The 22,701-nt window shown below is 52.7% G+C and overlaps 8 protein-coding genes across 8 annotated transcripts; 5 read left to right on the top strand and 3 right to left on the bottom strand.

Moving 5' to 3' along the window:
* Positions 1–6: 6 nt before the first annotated feature.
* N7482_008612 (uncharacterized protein) lies at positions 7–492 on the top strand (the record flags this gene model as incomplete). Its single annotated transcript, XM_056690736.1, has 2 exons — positions 7–43; positions 179–492. 2 exons carry the CDS (start codon positions 7–9, stop codon positions 490–492), a joined length of 351 nt encoding a protein of 116 aa, XP_056540501.1.
* A 519-nt stretch (positions 493–1,011) lies between these two features.
* Positions 1,012–2,020, bottom strand: N7482_008611 (eukaryotic translation initiation factor 3 subunit J; the record flags this gene model as incomplete). Its single annotated transcript, XM_056690735.1, has 3 exons — positions 1,012–1,710; positions 1,798–1,874; positions 2,002–2,020. The coding sequence occupies 3 exons, from the start codon at positions 2,018–2,020 to the stop codon at positions 1,012–1,014; spliced, it is 795 nt and encodes a 264-aa protein (XP_056540500.1).
* Positions 2,021–2,435: 415 nt separating this feature from the next.
* aspf22 (enolase acuN) lies at positions 2,436–3,982 on the bottom strand (the record flags this gene model as incomplete). Its single annotated transcript, XM_056690734.1, has 4 exons — positions 2,436–3,231; positions 3,311–3,650; positions 3,717–3,773; positions 3,859–3,982. 4 exons carry the CDS (start codon positions 3,980–3,982, stop codon positions 2,436–2,438), a joined length of 1,317 nt encoding a protein of 438 aa, XP_056540499.1.
* Positions 3,983–5,304: 1,322 nt separating this feature from the next.
* On the top strand, positions 5,305–6,675 carry rpt4 (proteasome regulatory particle base subunit RPT4; the record flags this gene model as incomplete). The annotated part of the gene is made up of 4 exons (XM_056690733.1): positions 5,305–5,521; positions 5,587–5,973; positions 6,043–6,499; positions 6,555–6,675. 4 exons carry the CDS (start codon positions 5,305–5,307, stop codon positions 6,673–6,675), a joined length of 1,182 nt encoding a protein of 393 aa, XP_056540498.1.
* An 857-nt stretch (positions 6,676–7,532) lies between these two features.
* N7482_008608 (glycoside hydrolase family 47 protein) lies at positions 7,533–9,727 on the top strand (the record flags this gene model as incomplete). Its single annotated transcript, XM_056690732.1, has 3 exons — positions 7,533–7,980; positions 8,042–8,686; positions 8,748–9,727. The coding sequence occupies 3 exons, from the start codon at positions 7,533–7,535 to the stop codon at positions 9,725–9,727; spliced, it is 2,073 nt and encodes a 690-aa protein (XP_056540497.1).
* Positions 9,728–9,973: 246 nt separating this feature from the next.
* On the bottom strand, positions 9,974–11,323 carry N7482_008607 (M20 family metallopeptidase; the record flags this gene model as incomplete). Its single annotated transcript, XM_056690731.1, has 1 exon — positions 9,974–11,323. The coding sequence occupies one exon, from the start codon at positions 11,321–11,323 to the stop codon at positions 9,974–9,976; it is 1,350 nt and encodes a 449-aa protein (XP_056540496.1).
* A 1,553-nt stretch (positions 11,324–12,876) lies between these two features.
* On the top strand, positions 12,877–16,170 carry N7482_008606 (putative NRPS-like enzyme; the record flags this gene model as incomplete). The annotated part of the gene is made up of 4 exons (XM_056690730.1): positions 12,877–13,155; positions 13,217–13,484; positions 13,541–15,717; positions 15,775–16,170. 4 exons carry the CDS (start codon positions 12,877–12,879, stop codon positions 16,168–16,170), a joined length of 3,120 nt encoding a protein of 1,039 aa, XP_056540495.1.
* Positions 16,171–17,436: 1,266 nt separating this feature from the next.
* On the top strand, positions 17,437–22,571 carry N7482_008605 (Pfs NACHT and WD domain protein; the record flags this gene model as incomplete). Its single annotated transcript, XM_056690729.1, has 6 exons — positions 17,437–18,443; positions 18,496–18,515; positions 18,575–18,613; positions 18,674–19,252; positions 19,310–20,214; positions 20,265–22,571. 6 exons carry the CDS (start codon positions 17,437–17,439, stop codon positions 22,569–22,571), a joined length of 4,857 nt encoding a protein of 1,618 aa, XP_056540494.1.
* Between the last annotated feature and the right edge of the window lie 130 nt (positions 22,572–22,701).

Genomic DNA, 22,701 nt, shown 5'->3' with positions numbered 1-22,701 from the left:
GACAATATGAGCGTGCACCCGATCTTAAGCCAGATTGAGCACCGTGTGCAACAAGACCAAAAACCCAGGTCTATTTTTGGGCGGTGCAGGAGCTGCAAAGCAAACTCCCGGCCTGTGGTGGTTATACTAGGTTATGCATCGATAGAGAACAGGTAACCCCAGACAATCGTAGCCATAGCTATCCCCGTCACACCGTTGATACTCGAGCACAACACCCTGTACACCCTCCTCGACCGCGGCGAGTTCCTGTTCCACTGGGAACTGTACCTAGCCACCAGCACCAGCCACGCCCAGACCTTCCACATAACCAACGAAGCAGGCCCCGCAGCCTGGGTATACCAGAGCGACCTGATAGCCGAGATGCCGGCCCTGCGACGGCTGCTGTTAGCCCTCCAGATCAGTGCGCTGGCGCAGGTCCCACTGATGCTGTTCTTGACGCGGCTCCGGGAGATTTTGAGTTTTGTGCGTGGGTTAAGGTGGCGCTTCTGGTGATGGATGAGGAGGGGTATTTGAATTTGGGAAGGCTGTGGTGCGAATCGTGGAGGAGGCAAAGTATTTCGGCATGATGAATAAGAGTAAATTGGAACAGAGTGTGGTGAGGAGTTCGGCGTGTGTGGTATAAGTATAGGTGTAGATGTGGGGGTAATGGTCTAATGTAAGCTGCTGTTTTCTACGGCAATGGGTGACAATGTATGTGCTGGTGCTAATGCATACGGAGGATAGAGTCGAATTATGGGAAGAAAGTTCATGTGATTTGTTCTATTGTTGGGGCTCGTGCATAGGGTTGACTCGCGAGTGGAAGGGGGAATGTACATGATGGTGTTCGGCCGGGAAGGGGGATATAGGCTAAGAATATGTGAAGGCAAATACTGTAGGAGAAACCCCCAATATGCCGAAGCCCAGCCTGTCGTGATGCATATTTTTTAAGGGTCACGTCCACAAACAAGGCAGAATCAGCATCGTAAGAGGAAACGATCTCAGAAAGGTAAAAGAAAGGTGATCATTGGTCCATCACATGAAGTCATCATCGCCGAGATCATCCTCACCGTAGGAGGTGTTGTCCATCTGGTTGTCACGGCTGGCAACGAGCGAGACCTTGGTCTTAGCAGCCTTGGTCTTCTTGCTGCCCTTGTCAGCAGCACGCTCCTCGCGCATTTTCTCGTTGCTGGCGGTGGTCAGAGCGCTAGCAATCTTCTTAATGTCCGAGCTGGGCAGCTCCTTGACAAGTCTGCGAATGAAGTCCTGGGCCCAGATCGCGTACTGGGGCTTCTTGGACTGCGGGGTGAGCATCGGGATGAGAACGTCGGATAGATGGGCGAACTGATCCTTGGTGGTGGGCTTGAACAGCGGCATCGAGGACAGATCAATGGAGTTGGTGGGGTTGGCGCTATCGGTAATGACGACGGCCTTGGGGGCGCCGCGGTTGCGGTTCATATCGATGTCGGCGAAAAGGTCCGAGGCGTGCTGCAGGTCGGCGTCCTGCTCGGTGCGGCGCAGGCGCTCACGACGCTCGGCTTCAGTCTCGTCTTCGAACTCGGAATCCTCGTCTGCTTCTTGCCGGCGCTGTTCCTGGTGCTCTTCGATCCGTTGCGCCTTGGTCTTCTTGTTGGCAGCAGCGGCAGCCTTGGCCTTGGCCACAGCCTCAGCGGCCTTCTTTGCCTTCTCGCGCTCCGCCTCAGAATCATCAGCGGCGTCCCAGGAGTCGAGGACCTATCGGTTCAAGATGATGTTAGCGCCTGGATTCCCGCTTGCGCACGTTGTTCGTTGCGCCGTAGGTGCTTCGTCACAAGTTCTTACATCCTCGTCTTCCTCATCGTCAAATCTGCGGCGGGGGGCAACAACGGGAGGCGCAACACTCTCCTCCTCCTCTTCATCTATAAAGTAAAGTGATTAGCGAGAGAAGAGAGGCTGGTGACTTTCCAGAAGGCATCATAATAGCGCGGCTAGTGATCGCCAGATCGCGGGTGGTGGCTTCTGATACTGGGAGGATAAGAGACATACCCCACTTTGAAGGAGCCATGTTGGGCAGTGAAAGCTTTTCGATCGGAAAGGAAGGAAGCGAAAGAAAAGGAGCGCTATACGCAAGACCGTAGAACGGGGAAAAAACGAGGGCGAGCCCAACGATAGGATGCTTCTCCAACAGTGGAAGGAGGGGCGAGGGCAAATTTTATGTGGGCCACTTATCGGAGGAGGGGTGGCCACGTGACCGGAGTTCTTGGTGCCCGATGAGCATGATTCCTAAACGTCGGTTGTGATAGTTGGTCGGGGTCTGGCCTTTTAAGTCTACGAGGGAAGTCACTCCTTGGATATTCTCTTTCATTGCAGAAGATCTTATTAATTTCATAATCATAACGGATGGAAATCCTTCAGGAGAAACTTGGCCATCCTTTTTTCTCGTTTCATGCTGGCCCATGCAGTCACACAAGGAACTACATTTACAGGTTGACCGACTTGCGGAAGTTCTTGCCGGCGTAGATGGCGTTCTCACCGAGCTCCTCCTCGATGCGGAGGATCTGGTTGAGCTTAGCCAAACGCTCGGAACGGGCAGGGGCACCGGTCTTGATCTGGCCGGAGCGCAGACCGACAGCAATGTCGGCGATGGTGACGTCCTCGGTCTCACCGGAGCGGTGGGAGACCATGACACCCCAGCCGTCGGCGTAGGAGTCCTTGGCGGCCTGGATAGACTCGGTCAGGGTACCGATCTGGTTGACCTTGAGCAGGAGGGCGTTGCAAGACTTGAGCTCAATCGCCTTCTTGATGCGCAGGGGGTTGGTGACAGTCAGGTCATCACCGACAATCTGGAAGTCAGAGGTCTTGTAGAAGTAGCTCCAGGCCTCCCAGTCATCCTCAGCGAAGGGGTCCTCGATAGAGACGATGGGGTACTTGGCAGCCAGCGCCTTGTACAGATCGGCAAGCTGCTCGTAGGTGATCCACTTGGTGGGGTCGCTGTCGGGGTTCTTGAAGTCCAGGTCGTACTTCTTCTCCTCAACCTTGTAGAACTCGCTGGAGGCAACGTCCATGGCAATGGACATCTTGCCGGTGTAGCCAGCCTGCTCGATGGACTCGGTGATCAGGTCGAGAGCCTCCTCGGCGGTCTGAATATCGGGAGCGACACCACCCTCGTCACCGACGTTGCCAGCGGACTGGCCGTACTTCTTCTTGGCGAGAGTCTTGAGCTTCTGGTAGACCTCAGAGCCCTGGCGGAGGGCCTCAGAGAAAGAGGGAGCGGAGCTATAGTTCGGAACTCGTCAGTGGCTGATTCGTGGCAAGGCAAGCTTGGCGATGCGACAGCACTAGGGCGAAAACTTACTCCGGGACAATCATGAACTCCTGGAAGGCCAGACGGCCACCGGCGTGGGAGCCACCGTTCAGGACGTTCTGGAAGGGAACGGGAAGGACATAAGGCTTCTTGGTACCGGCCAGGTCAGAGATGTGAGCGTAGAGAGGGACACCCTTCTCAGCGGCAGCAGCCTTGGCGACAGCCAGGGAGACACCGAGGATGGCGTTGGCACCCAGGTTGCCCTTGTTGGCAGTGCCGTCGAGCTTGTTGAGGAACTCGTCGACCTTGGCCTGGTCCTTGACATCGATGTTCTCTTTGATGAGAGCGGGGCCAATGGTCTCGTTGACGTTCTTCACGGCCTTGAGGACACCTGTAATCATCATTGAGTTAGTTGTCCAATACTATACGAATTGGTGGCTATGCCGGTGTGACTTACCCTTGCCGCCCCAGTGAGTCTTGTCACCATCGCGGAGCTCAACAGCCTCGTGCTGGCCTAAAGTGCCTCGTTAGTATTTCCAGGGGTTTCGCCCTTTCTTTTTCCCCAATTGAATGCAGATAAGAGCGCCCCAGCTACTTACCGGTGGAAGCACCAGAGGGAACAATGGCGCGGTGCAGACCGGTCTCGGTGACAATGTCCACCTCAACGGTGGGGTTGCCGCGCGAGTCGTACACGGAACGAGCGTGAACCTTGGAGATAGGCATGGTGAATATAGAAGAGCTGACGAAGAGAAAATCAGTCCGGTTGCAAGAAAGGAAAGGAGAAAAAAGCAGCGGCGACGGCAGGAGTATATTAAGGCGCAGCACTGTGACTAACGGGGGGGGGACAGGTTCACCGATGACCCAAAAAGACAGGCCGAACGGGGGAAGGGATTGGGGGAAGCTGATTTGCTTGAGCTCAGTAGGTGCGGATGGGGCAATTGGCCACGGCAACGGTCACCGGAGCTCGGGTTGGGTACCTTTTCCCGGGGTTTCCTGTCTGGTGTTCAGGTGAAGGAGGTGGTATTGGTAGGGGTGGGTGCAGTGGGAGGTGCAGTGGGAGGAAGGGAGGAGGGGCAGTGATGGCGGGGTATGATTATGATGTATGCGCAGGACTCATTCCGACTCACCTTGGGGGGACAATAGTAAACAACTAATCAGAAAAGAAGAGCTCTACGGGAACACCCGATGCTTTAAATACTCTCCAGGTTGTGCTTGAACTCGGGAACGGTCACAGCTGGCCTCCGATTCTTTCCAATGCGGCAGTGGGGCTCCACGGCCACATACGGCCATCGCCAGCGCTTGCTGCCAGATCCGACCGTCTGCGGCGGGCTCCTCCTACGAGATCTCCCGTCGCCCTCGGGAGGACCTTGTTATGATGATGTGATTTCCCGACCATCTCGGGTCCACTGCGTTGTACGGGGTGATCTCGGCAACCAGGATGACGACTGACGCCCCTCTATGCGCCCCTTGAATCGCTATCTGTCCGTCTACAAATTCGGGCACGCCAGGAGCTACCTAATCGAGCAGCAGCCTCTTGAGATCCGTAGTTCGAAGTTAGTGTTTAATTCCTAGACTGGTTTACACTCTGGGGTTAGAGGTGCGAACCACTGGAAATGATCTATTTGGTCGGGGAACGCATCCAACGTCGCATCCAGCCTGTCGACTTCAGATGCATGACGAAGGCAGGTTTGGAGCCAGACTAGCCAGGTGTCGAGACATTCCGTGCCTTATGGCCTTAATTATGTAATGCCTTACTTTTGTGCCTCGGGGGTGAGGCACCTAAAAATAAACAGAAGGACTAATATTGACGATGATGCAAAGTCACATGACTATGGGCCTCCGGCTGTCAGGTGATCTCGCTGGAAGCTCCTCGATGGCCGGTGCTTAGAAGCTCCCCCAGGTGTCCGTTATCATTTCCACCACTTTCGCAACCTTATCATCCAACCCGTGGCATAATAGATCTTGTCTGTGCTACAAACCGACCCCGATTTACCTTTCATCGGTCTTTTCGTCCTTCTCCCTTGCGAATCGGTTCGCCGCCCATCATGAACGGCGCCAGCGACCCCGAGCGGGAGCAGGCGCTCGAAGATTATAAAAAGAGCTTGCTGGAGCTGCGAGAATGGGAAGCCAAGTTGAAGTCACTTCGAATGGGCATCAAGGATCTCCAGCGGGAGTACGATGTTTCTGAGGAGAACATCAAGGCACTACAGAGTGTTGGTCAGATCATCGGCGAGGTGTTGAAACAGCTGGACGAAGAGCGGTGTATGTCTCCTCACCACGATTTTGGGCTTTTCCTGTTGGACTGTTAATAACCTAGCCAATCACAGTCATCGTCAAGGCATCATCAGGACCACGGTATGTGGTCGGCTGCCGTTCGAAGGTCGACAAGGCCAAGCTGAAGCAAGGCACACGAGTCGCCCTGGATATGACAACACTCACCATCATGCGGATGCTGCCTCGCGAGGTGGATCCCCTGGTTTACAACATGTCCCTGGAAGATCCAGGGCAGGTCAACTTTGCTGGTATTGGTGGTCTGAATGACCAAATCAGAGAGCTTCGGGAAGTCATCGAGTTGCCATTGAAGAACCCGGAGCTTTTCCAGCGAGTAGGTATCAAGCCTCCGAAGGGTGTCCTGCTCTATGGTCCTCCGGGTACTGGAAAGACACTCCTGGCCCGCGCGGTGGCCAGTTCGATCGAGACCAACTTCTTGAAGGGTGCGTCCAACTCCCTCTCTATCTCCCCTTGTGTACTGTACCTCGCTCACATGTTTCTTCTTCTTTTAGTGGTTTCCTCCGCTATCGTCGATAAGTATATCGGTGAATCCGCTCGCCTGATTCGAGAAATGTTCGGCTATGCAAAGGAGCACGAGCCCTGCATTATCTTCATGGACGAGATTGATGCGATTGGTGGTCGGCGTTTCTCGGAGGGTACATCAGCAGATCGTGAGATTCAGCGAACACTGATGGAATTGCTGAACCAGCTGGATGGATTCGACTATCTCGGAAAGACCAAGATCATCATGGCCACGAACCGGCCGGACACTCTCGACCCCGCGCTGCTGCGTGCCGGTCGTCTGGACCGCAAGCTTGAGATTCCTCTACCGAATGAGGTCGGCCGTCTGGAGATTCTGAAGATCCACACCAGCACGGTCCAACTGGAGGGAGATATTGACTTTGAGAGCGTGGTCAAGATGAGTGATGGCCTTAACGGTGCCGATTTGCGTAACGTGGTTACGGAGGCGTGAGTGCCCTCATCTCCCCCTGATGCATTGTTTCTATCTAACCATAATTTTCAGAGGTTTGTTCACGATCAAGGACTACAGAGACGCGCTCAACCAGGACGATTTCAACAAGGCGGTGCGAAAGGTGGCCGAAGCCAAGAAGCTGGAGGGCAAGCTCGAGTACCAGAAGCTGTAATTGTATCTACCGCTGGGCTGTTTGCCCACACGATTCATCCTGTTAGAGATCTGCTTTGCAGAATACCATGCATCATTCAACGGGAATTGTCATTCTGAGGCATGCCAAGTTGACGGCCTCTTCGCTTTCATTTTGTAGCGGCACAACAAACTTCATGGGGAGACGATAGTCGCCGTGGCAGTCCGAAAATGCGGCAGCATATTTACACGTAAATTGATTGGAACGACCTGGATAACCTTAAAAGTCTGTAGCTACTGAATGGAAAGCTGCTTCCCCCACCTCGCCACTAAGCGCAACATGCGATGATGGTAGGTGCTTCGGCCCCGGCCCGCCCAGCTACATATTTACTCCACCTCCCCCAACAGCTGTCTTCTCCATCCCTGACGACGAATTCAGCCTTGCATCAAACACCGCAAAAGGATCTCCTCTAGACCAACAGTCTGGGATTACGCATACTTTCTCCCTTGGCACCGGGACAACAAGCTGCCAGGGTGCCACATCGGAGAAATTGTCGACTTAAAAGCACACGCTGGCATATTTCGCATTGGCCGGTAGCTTGAGACCCAACCAAACTCCTGCTTACCAGCCCGTGTTCAAGGAACCTGCTGGCTTCTGCGATCCGGTACATTGTTTCTGATGATTGCTCAATTAATGCAAGCCTCCTGCTGACTTCGTCATACTTCCAGGCCAGCTTCGTCGAGATATAGCCGCACCGCGCATTCGCCGCCATCGAGCTTCGGAGACCACGTTCGCACGAAATCGACGCGCCATCGCTCCTCCGCCCATGATCGCATCCTAGGTAGTCGCAGGACCGACACATATTTGGCGCGGCACGAGGAGGGTTAACCCGTTTAACTATGTCATACCAGGGACGTCCCTTCGCCGCAAGCCCGTTCCAGGACAACCGCTCTCGCTCCAACCAGGGCCTTGCAGGACTCGGCGTCTCAACAGGCCAAGCAGGTCTCTCCGGTAAAGTGGGTGGCTTTTTCGATAACAACGACCGCACTCTTCCCATGTACAAAGACAAGCCATATTTCACTCCGAAACGCACAGCGCCGCGGAGACGATGGAGGCCCTTGCTTGTACTAGGTGTGTGCGTGTTGACGTTCCTGTGGTACTATAAATCATCGATGCCGCTATGGCCGGGCTCGGATTCGTCGGACAAGGGGGCAGAGCTCTGGAAATGGGCACAGACCCTCGACGATGAAAGTCCGTCGAAAGAGCGCGTGGATTGGAACGCACGTCGGGAGAAAGTCCGGGAAGCGTTTATTGTTAGTTGGGAAGGATATGAGAGGGATGCATGGGGTAAGGAGATACCGCAGACCTCAAGGTCTATCTTCCTAGGGCTGACATTGGGTCGTCACAGGTTCCGACGAGTACCACCCGGTCTCGGGCCAAAGCAAAAACATGATCGATGGTGGCATGGGTTGGATCATCGTTGACGCGCTGGACACCATGATGATCATGAACCTTACCACCCAAGTCCGCCATGCTCGTGAGTGGATTGCCACCTCATTGAAATACAACCAAGACCACGATGTGAGCACATTCGAGACCACCATTCGCATGTTGGGAGGCTTGCTCTCGGCACACTATCTGTCGACGCAATACCCCAACCTCGCCCCCATTGCAGACGATGATGTCGGTGCCGTGGGTGAGGACTTGTACATTGAGAAGGCGACCGACCTTGGGGACCGCTTGCTCGGAGCATTCGAGTCCCCCTCTGGCATTCCCTATGCGAGTGTAAACCTGAACAAGTCCGAGGGTCTCCCATCGCATGGCGATGGTGGTGCGTCATCTACTGCCGAAGCAACGTCAGTCCAGCTTGAGTTCAAGTATTTGGCGAAGCTGACTGGAGAGGCCGAGTACTGGAAGGCCGTGGAGAAGGTGATGGAGGTCGTGGATGAGCAAAAGCCCCAAGATGGCCTTGTCCCCATCTACATTCATCCCAAATCGGGTAACTTCAAGGGCCAGAATATCCGTCTCGGTAGCCGGGGTGATTCATACTACGGTCCGTTCCCACATATAGCCTTGTTCGCAGCGGGCATGAAGCTAACTTTTCCCATTGGCAGAGTATCTGATTAAGCAGTACCTGCAAACCGCCGAGCAGGAGCCCGTCTACAAAGAACTGTGGGATGAGTCCCTGCTCGGAATTCGCAAGCATCTGCTTGCCTTTTCCAAAAATGCACAGCTGATGGTTCTGGGTGAGCGCCCTAATGGCTTGGATGAAAACCTGACCCCTAAAATGGACCACCTGGTGTGTTTCCTCCCTGGAACCTATGCGCTCGGCGCCACCAGTGGCCGGCCCCTTGCCGAGGCCAGGAAATCCGCGGACTGGTCTCAGCAGCGCGAAGAGGAGATCTTCATCTCCCGCGAGCTGATGAAGACCTGCTGGGCAACATACCTGGCAACGGCGACAGGCCTTGCGCCTGAGATTTCTCACTTCATTCTCGACTCGCCGCCAGTGATGATGGAAGACAAGTACCCGGATCCCAAATCACCCTCTGAAGCCGCATCACCACATGAGCTTCACTCTATTTCCCAGCCACTATCCCCTCAGGCCGATGGCTCTGAGCCGTGGCGCAAGGACATTGAAATTCACAACATGGACCGCCACAACTTGCAACGCCCCGAAACAATCGAGTCCCTGTTTTACATGTACCGCGTCACCGGTGACGAGATCTACCGTGAGTGGGGCTGGGAAATGTTCAAAGCCTTCATCAAGCACACCGCTGTGGTCGAGAAGGAAGAATCCGAACTTGCAGACGGTGAGGCCACGACGAGACGTATCAAGGGCTTCACTTCGCTGTCCAACGCAAATACCATCCCGCCGACGACGCGTGATAACATGGAGAGCTTCTGGATGGCTGAGACTCTCAAGTACTTCTACTTGTTGTTCTCGGATCGCGATTTCATCTCTCTCGAGGACCACATATTTAACACCGAGGCCCACCCGCTGCCCCGGTTTAAGCCGACTGGCGATTTGAAGACTGGATGGCAGCGGAAACCGAAGCCTGTCAAGGCTGCGGAGCCTGCAGAGGCTGCAGAGTAATACTTAGGCGTTCTGTTGATTTTAATTGGATGTTGGTGTTCGGTTATTGTAATTCTCTACCAGCATTGCGTTGAAGGCTTGCTGCATATGTACTTAAATGTATTATTCTCCGTATCTTTTCTATCTATCCGAGGCTCTTTGAGCCGAGCTAAGACGAATAGCTCAGTTTTCTTGATCATTTCTATAGCCAATGATCTAGCGGACCCGAGAAGGTTCGACTTGTTGTATCGGAGTCCAACTCATTATCTATGCCGCGGTTTGGCCATTCTGTTCCCGTTGCAGACCAGCGTCAATCAGCTTCTTGAAGCCCTGGACCGCATCCTTGACATCACGCACAGTAAGAGCCTCGTTATCACCATGCGCAACGAAGATGCTTCCCGGTCCATACAGGTAGCGCTTCACGCCAGAGCGAACCTTCAAGTTAGGCACATCAGTACCGTAGTTGACCGGAATAACATCAAACCCATCAACATCCGTGTCCAAGTCCTGAGGCGAGTAGGACTCGTTATGAGTAGAGAAGTCAACCTCGACTTCCGCATCGACGTCACGGGTAGCATCCTGCACGGCACGACGGATAATCTCCCGCGCTTCATCCGGCGTACCAGCCGCCAGACGCACAGCGACATCAGCGCGTGCAGAAGCAGGGACGACATTAGTCGCAACACCTGCACGGATGGTACCGATGTTCAGGGTGGTCGGTCCGTACTTGGGCGACGAGGGCAGTCCACCCTCGCTGACGGGGATGCTACCCAGCTGATCCACACGGGTCAGCGCCGGTAGGATGCCAGAGATGGCGCTCTTTCCAAGCCACGGGTATCCGGAATGCGCAGCTTTGCCGTGGGCTAGGACCTCGAAGCCAAGCATGCCCTTGTGCCCGGAGACAAGCTTAGCCTCCGTAGGCTCGCCAAAGATCACAGTGTGGTAGGCGCTGTTAGCATTGAGCTCCGATTCGGAGAATGTCTTCATGCCGTCTCCACCAATCTCCTCGCCGACCACGAAGAGGAGGCCGAGCTTTGCATCGGGGTTCTCGTCGAGCGTCTCCAGCACGGCGAACACCTGCGCTGCGACGCTGCCCTTTGCATCTACGGAGCCGCGGCCAGCAAGAACAAGGTTTTTCGAGTCGGATCGCAGGTTCTGGGATTCCGGCTCGCGCGCCGAGTACGGGATGAACGGCGGGACGGTGTCAATATGGCTTGTGATAAGGATTGAGGGCGATTCTTGGAGAGACGATGGGTAGGCGTAGATATTGTAGCGGGTCTTCGGCGTCTCCTTATCGTCACCATCCTTCCTTTTCACGGGTGCGACTTCCTGCTTGGTCACCGTGAAGTTCTTGGCCTCGAGAAACTCCGCAACGAAGACGCCCACGTCGTGTTCGTTGCCGGAGATGGACTCGATATTGACCAGATCCCGGTGGAAAGACAGCAATGGATCGCGGCTGATCACTTTGTCCAGCCCTGATTGCTCAAGGACATCGCTACTGCCCTGAGTGACTGATTGCAAGCCCCCGAGCGGGTGCTGCTGCGCAAATGCGGGGTGCGGAGAAGCGTTCGTGACAGCGACGGCGGTCGCGGCCGCAAGATACCAGGTGAGCTTCATTGGATTTCAATTGGGCAAGATGGAGCTGTGTAAAGGGCCGCAGGTTGGCCTTTGCCGAAAGAAGTCCGACTTCTAGTGACTCAGCGGGTGGATATTCGTGCAACTCTCCTTCCAGACTCGCGGATGTTGTCCGGCGATAGTCACGTGGGATGCGTCACAGTAGCGAAATCGCCGCGGGAGGAGGAGCATTCAGAACAAACCTAGTGTGCTTATTTTGGGGAATTTCTTTGGATGTCATTATGAGAAAAAAGTAGAGGTTTGAGGGCGCTGGGAACACTGCTAGCCTTCCAAACTATTTCACTTCGCTTAGGCCATGAATATGTTTCCTATCGCTGCCCATATATCTCGCCAAGTATATGCAAGGGACTACGTCACAGATGTTTAGATCAGCTGCATCACCATCCAGGCATAACCAATAAGAATCCCAAGAATCAACTGCCATTCTGATGTTTCACAAGAGGGAACCGAGACGTTTTCTCCGAACATTTTGAATACAAAAAAACGGGCCTATGTTTTCAGCTTACCTCTGATCTATGTTTGCATTGCATGCCGAAGAATTATTTCGTAATGTTGACAATGCACCCTAAAAGGACATTTGAATGAACAGGACTACAGCCTAATGGAATTCTCCTATCAGTGTATTTACAGGAAGGAAATTCAGAATAGTAGCCTTAGGCGACCTTGCCGGGTTTCCATGGAACTGGAACTGCTTTTGTATGTCCAGTTGCCCCACACCCAGGGTTGTAGGCTAAACTCGAGTTCGCATACGTAATGCAACCAATTATACAGATATGCAAGGACACGAAGCACCGAGATTCGAGCACAAAACCACTATTAAATCCCGCATCGATGTCAATATGACTGGGATGGAAACCCGGAGCAAGATCGGCGTTTCGGTACCCCAAAACCATTGCTGCAGACGCAAGCTTTGAGCGGGAACAGAGCCAGATCCCGCCAAATCCCGCCAGGTCCGCCAGAAAATGGTACGCAGGGATCAAAAATGAGATAGTTGCCGGCAGGTCATTCATATCTAGTACAATATATGAGGAAATTCAATGAAAGCTGGGAGAGAATGATATGGGACCAGTCATCGGCAGGGCATGCCGAGTGTAAACACGAGAACGCTAGGTACACATAATAAAATCTGGGTTCTGTGGTACATACTTTGGCGGAGACAAGCTTTGCAGTTCCCTGCCCCATCCTCTTCATGCAAGAGTCGGCAGTGAGTTGCCGAGTTTATGGAGGGGGTGCACGATCCTTATGACACCAAAACCGAGCATAAGCATGTCGCTAAGGGTGAATATCGAATAAGTGGAGTATACGATGCGTCTCCCTGGGGAAAGATCGGCAAATCCCACGAGTCAGGACAGCCACACCCGTAACATTGAGGGTAGATCCTGGTTCAGAACATCGCCTCTGAATTATAAGTCAGCCTTTCAGGGCTATAAGATTTGGGCAGCCCCTCTAGGTCTGACCATCGCAGGGCCCCGGCTTTATATCTTTCGTACGTGCATGCATGCTTTACAGCACTTATATGTATCATTATAGACGACATGGAAGCACAGGGGAAAAGACTACTTACCAAGACTGTGGACTATGTGGCTGCTCATGAGCCTGAGAAATTATTCGCTGTGATTCCAAGGGGATCAGAGGTATGCGATGGGTTTCAGAGGTTGTCTGTGCGAGACTTGGCTCGGGCTGTGAATTCCCTATCTTGGTGGATTGAGGACACCATTGGAAAGGGAAATTCCCGTGAGACATTGACATACATGGGCGCCAATGATGTGCGCTATTTCTTTTTCCTTCTGGCATGCCAGAAGACCGGCTACCAGGTACGTTAAACCCGAGGGATTCTTTTCTCTACAGCTGGCTAAATGACATGGAAATTGATAGGCTTTCTTCACCTCTACCAGAAACTCCGATGAAGCCCATGTGCATCTGTTGAAAGCAACAAACAGTACCAAAGTTTTCTTTAGTGAAGAACGCCATTCCCAAATCTTGGAGATCCAAGGACTTTGCCCGAATGTGGCTATATTCCAGATCCCAACCGTGAAAGCGACTCTTGGTGATGAGCGCGGGCTACGTCCGTATTCTGTGGCGAAGTCCTATTCTGATGCCGAGAATGAAATAGCCTGCTTGATTCACAGTTCAGGAACAACTGGTAGGGTCATGTCCTCCTCACATTGTACTCATTTGACTGACATTTTCAAACTACAGGCTTGCCCAAGCCCGTGTCTCTTACGAATGGGTTCTTTGGGGCGTTTGATGCTATTCCCTTGCTGTCCTGGCCCACAGGTCGTCAGCCAAGCTTGTTTTTCCAATTAACCAACAACGACTTGGTCCTTGCTACCACACCGTTTTTTCACCTAATGGGACTAATATCCTTTTTCCTGGCAATTTTCCACGGCGTGCCCATTCTGATTGGGCCTGATAAGCCATTGTCCGTGGAGCATCTGGTTGACTTGATAAATGAAACTCATCCAAAGGGAGCTGTCTTTCCACCTTCAATTCTGGAAGACATGAGCCACTCCGAAAAGGCCCTCGCGAGCCTCAAATCTCTGCAATTTGTTTCCTTTGGAGGAGCGCCCTTAGCCCCTGACACGGGCGACCGTCTGCGCAAACACACCCAGTTGATATCTATCATTGGAACCAGCGAGATTGGCTGGATACCAGCCTTGGTACCGGAGGATGAGGCTGACTGGGCCTACTTCGAGTGGAACACTGCCTATGGCATTCGTATGCAAGATACCGGCGACGGACTTTACGAAATGACCTTGCCACGTCTAAGCAACTCACGAGAGATTCAGGGCATTTTCCACACGTTCCCCGATATTGACCTATATCGGACCAATGACCTTTACACTCAACACCCCAGAAACCCCAATTTGTGGAAGTACTATGGCCGCCAAGATGATGTGATTGTTCTGAGCAATGGTGAGAAATTTAACCCGGTTACGATGGAAACGATTATCGAGGGACACCCACTCCTATCTGGTGCGATAGTCGTTGGACAGTCACGATTCCAAGCTGCTCTGCTGGTAGAGCCAAATCCCAATGCCCCAGACATGGACTCAAAGCTTTTCATTGAGGCGATTTGGCCGACCGTACAGGCTGCGAACCAGACAATCGCGGCTCATGGCCGAGTGATGAAGAGCAAGATTGGCCTTGCCAAGAAGACCAAACCGTTCAAGCGGACTCCCAAAGGCTCCGTACAGCGGCGTGCGGTGCTTCGAGACTATGAGAAGGAGATCAACGAGATTTACGAAGCGGGCCTCGAAGAGGATTTGAATCATGTTCTACCGGAAACTTTGGATCAGGCGGGTATAACCGAATATACTCGGCAAACCATCGCGCGCGCTTTGGAGAAGCCTGATGTCCCCATCGAGCAGGACCTTTATAGCACTGGTCTTGACTCTCTGATGACCATTCAAGTTGCAAGAATATTGCAAAAGGGTGTACAGCAGCGTCGACCTGAAGTTAAGGCCGGCGTCATTACTCCTCAGACAATTTATGCCAACCCCACAGTGAAGCGTCTAGCTGAGTTCATATTTGGTATTATTGAAGGCAAAGCTCAGGCTGGCATTTCTAGAGATGAGAAGGTTCGACGACTGGTGGAAAAGTATACTGCTGATCTTCCTCCTCGAAACAACACATCCCAAAAGGAGTTATCGTCCCCATCAACGGTGATTTTGACAGGTTCAACTGGCTCGCTTGGCACATACCTCCTGCACGATCTCCTTAACACACCATCCGTCACCAAAATCTATTGCCTGAATCGGTCTGATGCCGAGGGTCGACAGATGAAGGGTCTCGAGGAAAAAGGGCTCCATTTCGATGCTAGTCGCTGGGTAGACAAGGTCGAATTTCTTCAAGCCTCGTTTGGAGAGCCTCGATTTGGCCTTGATGAGAGCAAATTCCAGGAACTGCTCGATTCCGTTGACACGATCATTCACAATGCATGGAAGGTTGACTTCAATCATTCGATTGAATCATTCGAAGACACCCATATCAGAGGCATTCGCCACTTTGTGGACTTCAGTTTGAAGAGCAAACATTACGCCCATATTCACTTTGTATCGTCTGTCAGCACAGTGGGTGCATGGACCCCAGAGATGGGATCATTAGTTCCGGAAGTGCCAATGGAAGACAGCGCCGTGGTCCTCCCTCAGGGGTACGGTGAATCCAAGCACACTGCAGAGCGCATTTGCTTGGAAGCTTCCCGAAGGTCACATGTCCCTACTACTATATATCGTGTTGGGCAGATCGCAGGCCCAACGACCTTAAGCGGACAGTGGAACCCGCATGAATGGCTTCCGACAATTATCGCCACATCAAAGGCCATAGGAAAGATTCCAAACCGTCTGGGATCCATTTCTGTTGACTGGGTGCCTGTGGTATGTTTCTGAACCTTGAACAATCGAGAGTCCTCCGTATTAACAAATCTATCTTAGGACATTCTCTCAAAGATCATGGTCGAGATTGTTCATACCCGCCATGGAGATCGGTCCGAGCTACCCACCGCAGTGTTCCATCTTACAAACTCTGTGACCGCGCCGTGGTCGACGCTCATACCTGCCATCCAATCAAAGTACGAGGTAGAATCCGTTGAATTTACTTCGTGGCTGGCAGAGCTCGAGAGCATCGAAAACCCGACGAGCACAGACGTAGCCGAGAAGCCGGCACTGAAGTTGCTTTCTTTCTATCGTGGTCTGGTTGACGAGAAAAACAGTAAAATGTCCGTTGCTTTGGATGTTCAGAAAGCGAAAGAGGCCAGCGGAACGATGCGATCCTTGGGTCCAATCTCTCCGGCGTTGATGACAAACTGGCTCGATCAGTGGAGCTTTTAGATCAAGAAGACCTTGTAAGTGGAAAATAGGACAGTCAAAATCCGGAAACATGATTTTATGAGTGGTAATAGGGTTGAAAGCCTGTGGAATATAGATGCTTAGATACTTAGAGGTTAAATGGCACGAATATCAGTATTCAAGGACCGGGATGGTTTTGCCATTCCTCCTCTCTCGCCTTGGCTCGTAACAGCTTCGTCCAGCTCGAGGACTCTACTACTTTTCTTGTATGATGGAACAGAAATACAGTAGTTATATAATGTGTAACAGCCGATTATCGGCAGTACAGACACGAGCCATGGGGTTGCTCTCAACAGCTCTCCCCCTCTATTTTGTTTCTTAATCAATCTTCTCGTCCTAATTTAGATTCCGCTTGATTTTATTCGTCATGAATGCATACTAGGCCATACGTTTTGAGCTTGTTACGACAACAGGGTTCAAGTGAGTAGTCTTGTCAAATCAATACGGCAGATTTCGAATCCATATGTCCTACATCGTGTTTGCATACGGAAATCGCCCTCTGTGAATCTGTCGAACCTCTGTATTGCGTGGTGTCTGAGTGCATATGCCAAGAGTCCAGGTATCAGGTGGATCGGTGCAAGCCAATAATAATACTATCATCTAAAGTAGTTCAGCTGAGGGGGAAGCCAAGTGCGCGATTAGCGGTGTGACTAGTGGTGTGAGAATGCCGCAGGACGGGCGATCGACGCTTACATCTTCGACCATGATATGATCCGAGTTCCTGGCCCTTGAACACAGCCCCTTGATTTCTGCACAGCCATACGGCGATCTCATGGAGCTGTATGGAAGAGGAGCTCAGCGTTGCAATTCTTGCACATTATCACACAGGCTTTGATCATGATATATCAACTCATCTTTATCAGCACTGATATGGGAGCTTTCCTCGGGCAGCCGAACACCCATATCGGAAATTCCGCCTTTTTAGCAGGCGCCCGGCTGTTACAATCCCTACAACCGCCAACTAATCAAGTGGTTGTAGTGTGCGGATGACCATCAGCCACTGAGGGCCAACCAATCAGACAGCGGGTTATCGCGCGAGGACGAACTAGAAAACGAAACCCGGGCTGGTCTTTGCTCGCTCAATGCCTGAGGCTGAATACGAGGTAGTCTCATCACACTTCCTCTTCTAACCTCGTAACGACCTAAGCGCCTTGGAGTGCGGTTGAACGAACTCAGACTGGCAATATCGCTGTGAAATTTGACACGGTCTTCCGCAGTCTTTGCACCACCCTGCTTTGCGGCGCCATAATGCAGAACCCGCCTGGTGCCCCGGGGAGGTACGAAGATTACACCGTCGCCGTCATCTGCGCCATCGGCTTCGAGATGAGCGCCGTCCGCTACATGTTAGATCACGAACATTACCGCCTGCCGCCAAGACAAGGTGACTCGAATATATACGTCCTCGGCGAGCTGAGCGGCCACAACATCGTCCTTGCGTGTCTTCCGGGCAACCAGGGAAAGGGCGCCGCCGCCGTCGTCGCCACGAACATGGTCCGCACTTTCCCTTCCATCAAGTGGCGATTTCTCGTCGGCATCGGAGGAGGTGTGCCCAGTGACAAACACGATATTCGCCTGGGCGATGTGGTGATCAGCATGCCCGAAGGCCAATATGGTGGGGTAGTCCAACTTGACCTGGGGAAGGATACGGAGGTCAACTTCCAGCTCAAGGGATTCCTATGGCCTCCGCCAACAATGTTGAGGGGTGCTGTCGAGCTGATGCGGTCCGAGCATTTGATGGCGGAAAACAAAGTGGAAGAACACTTGTCTCAGATGCTACAGAGGGGACCTCGGCTTTCCGTCTACCAACGCCCGGCCACGGGGCACGACGTACTCTTTGATACAGACTACCCCCACGTCGAGAGCCGCTCCGCGTGTGAGAACTGTGACAGGACGAAGATCATCAGCAGGCCGTCTCGAGAGTTTCCGGGCCCTGTGGTACACTACGGACTGATCGCTTCCGGAGACCGAGTCATGAGGAGTGCGACAAAGAGAAAAGCGGCCTCTGGTAATGTAGGCGACATACTTTGTTTCGAGATGGAGGCGGCAGGGATCGCGACCGAGTTCCCCTGCATTGTCATTCGCGGCATTTCCGACTATGCAGACTCTCACAAGAATGACAGCTGGCAGCACTACGCTGCCGCCGCCGCCGCCGCATCCGCCAAGGAGCTGCTCTCGTATGTCTCTCCCGAGCAGCGTATGGACGACGCGACGACAGGCTCACCCGGCCAACGTTCACCCCCCGCCGCAGCGAGCTGGTCAGCCAACGATTTTCTGGGCAAGGTATTCAGAGTTCCGCGCCTTTCTCAGTGGGGGGAATTTGTATATTGGTAAGAAGTGATCTTCGTATTTGGTAGCTTACAGTATCTCGATTAATCCGTATCGGTAGAGTATCACAACAAAGATATAACTTCAAGTGACCTCGAACGTACGTGACAGTCCATCTCGAGTGTGAGGTTAGATCTATATTCCTCTAACAAATCAGTAGACCACCTATGGAGAGACTTTTTGGAAGACCTGTGCGAAAGTGACCCCAACACCGATATGACCCGAATAGAAGAAGACAAGGGCAGCTTACTACCGAAATGCTTTGACTGGATCCTGGATAACGAAGAGCTCAAAGCTTGGCAAGAATGTGAAAACAATAGACTGCTATGGGTCAGAGGTGGTCCGGGCAAGGGCAAGACAATGCTGATGATAGGTCTCGTTCGTCACCTAAAAGATCGACTACGGACTGAGAACTGCGCACTCGCCTTCTTCTTCTGTCAGAACACAGATCAACGCCTCAACAACGGAATTTCTGTCTTACGAGGTCTAGTTTGGATGCTTTTATGCAAGAACCTTGTCTTAAGCAAACACATACCTGAGGAATACCGCTTGAAATCCAAGGAAAAGCGGAAGGTGATGTTGGATAGCCAGAATCCGAACCTGTTTTCAACTCTGAAGATGATGCTTGAAAATATATTGGGAGGGGCTCCGTTTGATAGGGTCTATCTTTTGGTTGATGGGTTAGACGAATGTGATAAGGATTCGGACCAGCTTGTCAGGTGGATGACCCAGGTTGCCGGTAAGCCTGGGTCCAAAGCAAAGTGGCTCGTGTCTAGCCGCTTTTCGTTAATACTAGGTCGGACCCTGCGACCCTCCCAGTACCGACAGATACTCGACCTGGAATTGAAAGACGAGCACATATCTCGTGCGGTTGCTCAATTCATTGAGCAGAAAGTCAAACGCCTCGCAGAAGAAGGGCAATATGATAAAGAACTTCAACAAAAAGTCCAGACAAAGCTAGAGAAGAAGGCAGAGTCGACATTTCTCTGGGTCGCTTTGATATGCCAGCGTCTGAACGAAGTCCCCCGCATGGAGGTCATGGCCGAGATCGACAAGTTCCCGCTTGGACTACCAGCCCTCTACGACAGAATGATGCATATTATCGAACAGCACGGGGATGAGACCAGCCTGTTCTGTAAGCAGATTCTTCGCACTGTCACCATCGTTTACCGCCCGATTACGCTTGAAGAGCTTGTCCCGCTAGCGAACCTTCCCAGTGAACAATATAAGGACGTTCATGAACTCGTCAGCCTCTGCAGCTCATTCGTGATCCTTCGTGAGAGTATGGTCCGGTTGCTGCACCAATCAGCCAAGGATTATCTATACGAAAACTACCAGTCTAGGCTTCAGCAGGCGGGGGTTGCTCAAGGGCATGCGGACATCAGCAGGCGCTCGATTAATGCGATGTCCTCAGTGCTAAAACAAAACATGTACAACCTCAGCTTCAGCTTCAAACCAGAGTATGTGAGACCACCCGAGCCAGATCCGTTAGCTCCAGTACGGTATTCGTCCGTCTTCTGGGCCGATCACCTCTGTTTTCTGAATGGTGAGAGCCCGGAGACTAAAAGATTGTTAATGGACCATGGACCGGTGCTACAATTTTTGAATGAGAATTTCCTCCGCTGGCTCGAGAGCCTGGCTCTCCTCGGAAAACTCTCAGATGGAGTACAGGCGATAAAGAAGCTTGTACATGTCACCCAGGTATGTCTACGACGGTGTGAATGCATCATCCACTCTCTAAATTTTGCCAGCTACAACTGGGTGCAAGCACACCGCTTCTTGAGTTCCTGAAGGATGCCGAGAAATTTGTCCTGAGTCACAGATCGATCATAGAAAGGGCTCCGTTGCAGGTATATGGCTCCGCGCTCGCGTTCAGTCCGACGATGAGTAAGGTCAGAAACATGCAGTGGAAAGAAAGGCTATCATTTATCAATATGATAGCAGGTGTTAGAGAGGGTTGGAGTGCGCACCAACAGACGCTTGAGGGACACAGCGATGGGGTTAAAACAGTCGCCTTCTCACCGGATGGGAAGACGCTTGCGTCGGCTTCACGCGACTGCACCGTCAAGCTCTGGGTCACAGCAACAGGCGCACCTCAACAGACGCTTGAAGGACACAGCAATTGGGTCAATGATGTCGTCTTCTCACCAAATGGAAAGACTCTAGCGTCGGCTTCAGCTGACCACACCATCCGACTATGGGGCACAATGACGGGTTCGCTCCAGCGGACGTTTGAAGGACACTATGATTCAGTTAGGGCAGTAGCCTTCTCTCCAAATGGCAAGATACTAGTGTCAGCTTCATCTGACTACACTGTCCGGCTCTGGGACACAGCGACGGGCGGGTCTTATATGGTTCTTAGGGGCCATAGCGGTTCAGTCCGGGCAGTCGCATTCTCACCAGATGGCAAGATGCTAGCGTCGGCTTCAGGTGACTGCACTATACGGCTCTGGGATATAGCAACGGGTGCACCCCAGCAGACGCTTGAAGGGCACAGTCGTCCGGTCAGCACTGTCGCTTTCTCACCAGATGGCAAGACACTAGCGTCTGCTTCAGGTGACCACACGATCCGGCTCTGGGACATTGCAACGGGCGCACCCAAAACGCTTTCGGGGCATGGCAATTGGGTCAGCGCAGTCGCCTTCTCACCAGATGGAAAGACAATAGCCTCTGTTTCAGGTGACCATACGATCCGGCTCTGGGACACAGCAACAGGTGCGCCCCAACGCACGCTTCAAGGGCACAGCAATTGGGTCAGCGCAGTTGCCTTCTCACCGGATGGCAAGATCCTAGCGTCAGCTTCAGCTGACTACACTGTCCGGCTCTGGGACACAGCAACGGGGATGCCCCAGCAGACGCTTGAAGGTCACGGCAAGTGGATCAACGCAGTCGCCTTCTCACCGGACGGTAAGACGCTATCGTCTGCCTCGGATGATTGCACAGTTCGACTATGGGACACAGCAGTTAGCATGCCTAAGCAGGTGCTTGAAAGGCATAGTAGTCCTATCAACTCAGTCGCTTTATCACCAGATCGGAAGAGCCTAGCATCGGCTTCAGATGACACCACAGTCCGACTCTGGGACACGGCAACGGGCACGTCCCAAAGGACGCTTAAGGGGCACAGCGCTTCGGTTAACGCAGTCGTCTTCTCGACAGATGGCAAGAAGCTAGCGTCGGCTTCGGCTGATCACACGCTCCGGCTTTGGGTCACAGCAACAGGCATGCCTCAAAGGACGCTCAAGGGGCATAGCGGTTCGGTTACAGCAGTCACCTTCTCACCAGATGGCAATACGCTAGCATCGGCTTCAGCCGACCACACGGTCCGGCTCTGGGACACCGCAACAGGCGCGACCCAACGCACGCTTCAAGGGCACTACGATGAATATGTGAGCGAAGTTATCTCACCAGATGACATGACCCGATCGCCGACCTCTATCAAGGACTGGGGAAGAGAAGACATTCGCTTCATATCAGGGTGGGTTCCAAAGAATACACTTGGGACTCCAGTGAACGAAGTTCCACGGACAAGTGCACGGACAACACCTGGGATTGCAGCTTACCGCACTGCCCGGCATATGGTTAGCAGGCACAGCATTTCGGTGAAGTCAGTCGCCTTCTCACCAGATAGCAAGACTTTAGCGTCGATTTCGGATGATTCCACCGTCCAGCTCTGGGATGCAGAGACGGGCTCGCATCGGCAGACGCTCAAAGGAAACAGCAATTCCTGGGACACAACCACAGGCGCATCTCGGGGAATGCTTGGAGGGCACAGTAGCCCGGTCCATGTATTTGCGTTCTCAGAGGATGGCCAATATCTGAAAACAGACCACGGGTTCCTTAGACTCTCCGTGAAATACCACCCACCTGACAAGCGTATTGAGCAGAAGCATTCTGATTACGCTCTATCTGTCGGTACAGAATGGGTGAAGCTGGGCGGAGAGAATCTCCTTTGGCTTCCTAAAGATTATAGAGCTACGTGTGGCGCTATATATGGTCATACTGCTGTCCTGGGACATCGTTCAGGCGGAGTGACATTCCTGCAATTCGAAATTCCTTAGGAGTGGTACAGTATACCGTCACTGATCGCTTGGTCGCAAGGTCACGCTGTCTTTTAGAAAGAGAAGGTACTCGGAGTCAATTTCGGAGGCCTACACGGCAGTCTGTCACACCTTCGGTACTACCCCTTCT

Source organism: Penicillium canariense (genome assembly GCF_028826845.1).
Source record: "Penicillium canariense strain IBT 26290 chromosome Unknown utg000006l_segment0_segment0, whole genome shotgun sequence".
Classification (NCBI taxonomy): domain Eukaryota; kingdom Fungi; phylum Ascomycota; class Eurotiomycetes; order Eurotiales; family Aspergillaceae; genus Penicillium; species Penicillium canariense.
Note: the sequence above shows the minus strand (reverse complement) of the source record. Positions and strands in the feature narration are given on the sequence as shown.